Raw genomic sequence first — 6000 nt, 5'->3', positions numbered from 1 at the left:
CTCCGCTGTGCGGGGAAGGTCTTTTTCCCAAACAACCTCTACACAAGTTTAGCTAACTGTTGAAATGACTGGAAGGGGTGAAGGAAACCAGGTTATTTTATACCCCCCTGGTCTTTTTCTTTATGTTTATTATGTGAAATGGCTCTTTGGTGTTATTGTTATTTGTGTAGTGTTGCCTGCTTATTTGCCTCAGGGGTGTAGACTTGGAGTTATCTGGGCTATTCCACACACTTCTTCTCTTTCCTCTGGTTGAGCCAACCAAGTATCTTCTTTCTTTATTTCTATTCTTTAAAGCAAAAATAGGTCTTAGGAGGACTGATGAATTTTGTTTACAAAAGCACATTCCAACTCCTTTCCCTGACTAGCTGAAGACCCTGGAGCTTTGAAAGCCCTGCTTTCTTTTGGGTTCAGAACCCAAAGTTTTTTGGATTCTTTTGTTTTATTATTATTATTGATTTTAGCGAAGAGAGAGGAGAGAGGGAGAGGAGAGAGAGAGAAGGAACACTGACCTGTTCGTGCATGTGCCCTGACTGGGGATCGAACCGGCAACTCTGTGCTTCGGCTCGAAGCTCTAACCAACCGAGCTAGCCGACCAGGGCTGAAACAAACTTCTTAAGCTTACTTCTCTAACCTTTTCCATGGGCTCTCTCTCACTCGTCCAAAAGAACGGTAAATAATTATTTGTGTTTGTGTTTGTAAGCGCCTTGGGTTTAGATTTCAGATAGATCAGAAGAGCTAGGGCCCTTGCTCTGCATCACTTGCTGAGGGCTTTTTTCCTCTTAAATTGGACACTCGCACCTTCCAAGTCGTCAGGCATCCGCGCGGGCTGTTTTCTCGGCTCTGAAGCTCTGCGTGCAAACTAGCCCGAGCTGCATATCCCCTCGCGTCCACTAGAGGTCACTGGCCCCTCGCGGCTCGCGGCGCGACATTCCGCTTCCCGCTCCTTGAGCTCAAATTAGCCGCGCGTTAATTAACACCGAGTCCATCAAAGCCCGTTGCTCAGTACAGTACTCCAGCAGGGCTTATATAGGCAACCCGAACCCAGCCAAAGCAAACCTCCCCAAACCCAACACTTCCAGCATATCCAAAATGGGAGACGCCTGAGTAACCTGGGGCAAGGTATAGTGGCTTGACGCTTTAATTTCTGTTTGTGGGGCTTGCTACGTTGCTGTGCAGATAACATTCTGCGAGTGCAGGTCGGCGGGCCCGGCTCCGCGCCAGCGTTTGCAGGCTGGGCTGCGCGCGTTCTGGCCTCTCCAGCAAACCGGTCCTGGGGCAGATTTCTCCAACCAACTTGGTAGCCACCGGGAGACCGCCTCAGGTCCACACCGTCCTAGGATCACACGAAAGTAAAAGAATATTTATTTAGGCTACGGAGTACGAAAAAAGAAAATAAAAAGAGCCAGATGTCTTTGAAACTGGTAGAGGAAAGAGAAACGACGACGTTTCTCTTGACTGTTGAGGCGGTCTGGGAAAGGGAGGGGTGGTTGAGAAGGACGCCATGAAATCTACCCTGGTCATTTTGACCCGCGAGTAAGGGTGTATCTGCAAATGTCAAGGGAAGGTCCTTACCTCTCGCCGAGTGCGCGTGATTTTCTTTTTGTTTTGTTTTTAAAAGATCCACACAGAACGTAAAATGTAGCTTTAAAAAAACTCAAAACCATTTTCCACAATAAACTGACGGAGTCCTGTCTCAGGGCCTTAAATAAACCCCTGAGAACTGCAGGAAGCGAAGTCAGTTTTACTCCAATAGCACTGTCCAGATTCATGGTATTTGCAAACAGTCATGACAAGTTCCTTTGACATGGTGTCCTGGTAGGTGGACCAGTCACCTGAGGGGCTCGTAATTGGTTTGGAGAAAAATATTGGAAACATTAATACAGGTTCTGTCAGAGGAGTTTACAAGGGTCCGAGGCCTTTCGGTTCATCCTGAGAGCAGGAGTTTGCGGGAGGGGTGAACATCCTAACAATTTGTATACCGACCTTTTCCACAAAGTCGTTGATGCCGGTTTCCTAAGACCTGCACGTTCGGGTCTTTGGGAGAGCGGGATTCTGCGCGTTACCCACCGTTTGCTCAAACTGCTCAATTAAGGCAAAAGGCATCTGACGCCCCCTCACTGTGGGACAGCGCTCCTCTTGTTGGGTTGATGATGGCGGGTTGACGAAGCCACTGTCCGCCTGCAGGAAAGGGGCGCCCTATCAGGCCCCGTCGTGGTGCCTCCAAAGTTACCATCAATAGCAGCCAGTTGGCGGGCGCTGGCCGAGAGCGAGGCCCGGAGGCCCTGCTGCAGGTGGCTGGGCGGCCCGCAGTAAAGCTGAGGGTGTGCCCCAAGGAGCCCACCCGCCCGGAGAAGTGAGGGGGGTCAGGATGTTTCTTGAGAGGACTCTGGATCCTCGAAACCGCGGCTTTGAGTTTTTGCATCCCCAAGGTACTGGGAAGCCACCCTAAAGCATCCAGTTCAAGATTCCGTCCCCACCCACCCCCACCTCTCTAAATCGAGGCGCTGCCCCCCAGCCCCGGAACTCGCTCCTCTCCCTGCGGCCCTGGCTGCCGAGCCCACGTTCCAGGCCCGAGCGCCGCCAGGACGCGCTTCAGCGCCAGCGCCGCACAGGTGCCAGCCTGGGCTGACCTTACGTAACAGACTTGGCAGCCCGGGCTCTTGGGCTCTTACCAAACGGAATTAAGAAAGGTGAGTTTTCTCTTTCCTTTTCCTTTTTTTTTTTTTTTTTTTGTTTTTTTTTTTGTTGTTGTTGTTGATTACATCTGGTGTCAGGTGTACTTGATCCGCAGAAGCAGGTGTGTGGGGGGGGGGGGGGGGGGGGGGGGTTCTTTTCTGGAAAAGACCAGGCGGAATGGCAGCCCAGGTCAGAGTGTCCCAGAGAGGGGCACAGGCAGGCCTGGGCGCTGGGCTTAGCCCCAGCGTCCCCTCCCTGAGTGTTCAGCTGAGGTCGCCAACAGCAGTGCCCTCGGCCTGAAGTCCAGGCGCAAGGGGAGTAAGGGGTTGGCCCCCACCTCCATTTTCTGACCCAAGTTCCTCTGGCTGGAACTGTGGGGTTCCACTCCAAGACTATTTGCCTTTTATTAGCCTACCGATTCCCTGCGAGTGTGGCTGAGTGTGAGGACGCAAAATCAGCATATTCTAGGTAAAAGAACTTCATAGGCAACAGGGAGCCCCGCCTCCATCTCTGTAGCTGCACCTGAGAACCGCGTCCGCAGCGCAGGTCTCTAAAAATCAGCCGAAGATAGCCAGCCCAGGGCCCTTTCTAAGATGCGAAACCACGGGACTCCTGTTCATTTAGAATTAAAACCATTTTACCAATTTTGGTAAGCTGTAGAAGGGAATTACAAATACCACCAGCCTCCATTTTATTAGGGAGAAACTAAAAAAAATAAAGAAAAAAAGTAATGGTGACATTTCCCTCTCCAAACTTTCAGTTCACTTGTGGGCACCTTTATGGAATTCGTCGCTAAGGGCTGGTTCAGAGCTTCCTTTGGGGGGAAAAAAAATTACTATTTTTGGAGAGAAAGGAAGAGAGAGAGAGAGAGAGAGAGAGAGATGTTCCTGTACGTGCCCTGACCGGGAACGGACCTCGCAACCTTTGTGTTTTGGGACGACGCTCCATCCAATCGAGCCATCCTGCAAGGACAGGGCTGGTTTGAACCCTTAGAGATCAGAGGAGGAGTTTGAGCCTTCAGCAGCAAAATGCTTAATTTGGGGAGTGGGCTTAATTTTAAGTGATGAAATAGGAATACTGTTCAGTTAGCAACACGCAGGTAAATCTGAGTCTCTGTGTTTAGTCCCAAAAGAACTAGTCTATCCTCTTAAAGGGGTCTGACTGATAGGACGGTTAAGAGCAGAGTCTTGAAGAGTACTGACAGGAACTGAGGAGAATGGCGGGGCAGGGTGTTCAAGTGGTCATTCATAGGAGACTTGGGCATGTATCCCAACTCATTTTACACTGCTGAATTCAACTAAAAACTCACACTGGCCTGACCTGTGGTGGCGCAGTGGATAAAGCGTCGCCCTGGAATGCTGAGGTCTCCAGTTCGATTCTGGGCTTGCCTGGTCAAGGCACGTATGAGAGTTGATGCTTCCTGCTCCTCCTCCCCCTTCTCTCTCTCTCCCTCCTCATTAAAATAAATAAATAACTAGATAGATAAATAAATAAATTTTAAAAACTCACACTTACAAAGACTTAAGTTGCAACTATTCAAACATGAACCTTTTTCTGGAGTAGCTCTCATTTACAGAGGTAAGGCTGCCAGGTAAAACTGAAGACCCTTTACTCTGATCATTACATGCCCCCCCACACTGCTCCTATAATTCTGTGTTAATTGTAACACCTTTGTATTGGCTACCTATAAATGAGATTTTAAAATCTTATAAATGGTAAACAGGGAAAGAGTAATAGCTGCAGGGGAATTTTTAAAACAAAATTTGTTCCATTAAATATGTCATGGTCAAAACTGTTCAGTAATGAATCATTGCTTTCCTTGGTGCTGCAGAAGCTACTAATTGTTATCACTGGAGCTCTCAACAAAAAGAGTCAGGACGCAGTACCTGTACCCCTACCCCATGAGTTTCTTCATGAATCCCATTTGCTGGATCTCATCTGCCATGAAGACCCTGTAGTGGTCTGGAGAGGTACCAGTCCTGACATGCCGCCATCTGCTCTTGGGTGGAACTGGGAGATACAACGACAGTGTTATGCCAAAAGGACAAAATGATCTTGCCCAGAATCAAGTTGTGCTTTCAAGTTACCAGTTCTGTCTAATCATGTGATGATTAAAAGACTAATAAACTTAAAAGAAAGCTCCTCAGTGTGATTGCCACTAAACCAGTTTAGGTTTGGGGAGTTTTCTTAAGTCCCAATAAAGTGTCCCAAACCTGGGAATGGGGCAGGTCATGCATCAGTGGGACATCAGTGGCTACTTGTGCATAATGAAAGCCTTTGGGGGAATTTTTCTAGTAAGGAAGATAATATCTCTGAGATTTTAGATGATTTAAAAGAAAAAAAAGAAATTTAATTTATAAAGTTCACTGCCAAAACTATAAAGAAGAAAAGTTCTGCAAACTGCCAGGCCCTATTTAAATATATCCCAGTTTCTTTCCTCCTCCTCTGCCTTTCTTTAACATGAGTTATTCTGTGCCTCGAAGCTGTACCTTGAGCTACCTCCCCTTCCTCCGAGAACCTAATTCTGAGCCTCATTAGAAGCAAACACTGGCTAATAATTAAAAAAAAAAAAAAGGCAAATTCTCTAAAATAATACTCATAAGCAAAGAAATGAATTATGAAGCAGTTGTTAAATAATACAACTTTAAGTTCCATCTCCGTCATGCCATTGTAGTGGAGCCTGCATGTTGCCCTTATACAAATTCTGACTGCGAAACGTGTGGCTGACTCACGGGAGAACGTGTGGGTGAGCCTCCCATCGGTGGAAATCAGCCCCGAACCACATGGATGCTGGAGCACAGGGTACAGTGTGCTCAGAGCGCGCGCTCCTGGAGCAACGGCCGAAGTGCAGGTACTGTGTGCTCAGAGCGCGCGCTCCTGGAGCCATGACCGAAGTGCAGGTACTGTGTGCTCAGAGCGCGCGCTCCTGGAGCCATGACCGAAGTGCAGGTACTGTGTGCTCAGAGCGCGCGCTCCTGGAGCCATGACCGAAGTGCAGGTACTGTGTGCTCAGAGCGCGCGCTCCTGGAGCCATGACCGAAGTGCAGGTACTGTGTGCTCAGAGCGCGCGCTCCTGGGGCAACGGCCGAAGTGCAGGTACTGTGTGCTCAGAGCGCGCGCTCCTGGGGCAACGGCCGAAGTGCAGGCTGGGCCAGGTTCCTCGTGCTTTCTACTTCCTCCCTCTCACCGTTTTGTCAAAGAATTTTTAAAACTTCTCTAAAAATTAGTAAGATATATCCTCATTTAATAGATTGCCTACTGGCTCATTTTACTGAAGGGAAATATTTTTATTTGTCTACAGCTAACATAATTTTTAAAGAACAA

The 6000-nt window shown here is 48.4% G+C and overlaps 1 protein-coding gene across 3 annotated transcripts in view; it reads right to left on the bottom strand.

Moving 5' to 3' along the window:
• Nucleotides 1-451: 451 nt before the first annotated feature.
• The window catches only part of LOC136403220 (uncharacterized), a 16360-nt gene continuing 10811 nt past the window's right edge, over nt 452-6000 (bottom strand). The window contains exons 3-4 of one of the 3 annotated variants that reach the window (XR_010751124.1): nt 1573-2178; nt 452-1333 (exon numbers count right to left, since the gene is read on the bottom strand). Coding sequence is in view for 1 of the 3 variants with exons in the window: in XM_066381806.1 (XP_066237903.1) it covers nt 1161-1333 (173 nt within the window). In the remaining 2 variants the exon portion in view is untranslated. The remainder of the gene's footprint in view (nt 1334-1572; nt 2179-6000) is intronic. The other 2 variants (XR_010751125.1, XM_066381806.1) reach the window with 2 other exon arrangements.

This window comes from Saccopteryx leptura, chromosome 4 (assembly GCF_036850995.1).
Source record: "Saccopteryx leptura isolate mSacLep1 chromosome 4, mSacLep1_pri_phased_curated, whole genome shotgun sequence".
In the NCBI taxonomy this organism is placed as follows: domain Eukaryota; kingdom Metazoa; phylum Chordata; class Mammalia; order Chiroptera; family Emballonuridae; genus Saccopteryx; species Saccopteryx leptura.
This window is presented reverse-complemented; position numbering and strand designations above follow the sequence as displayed.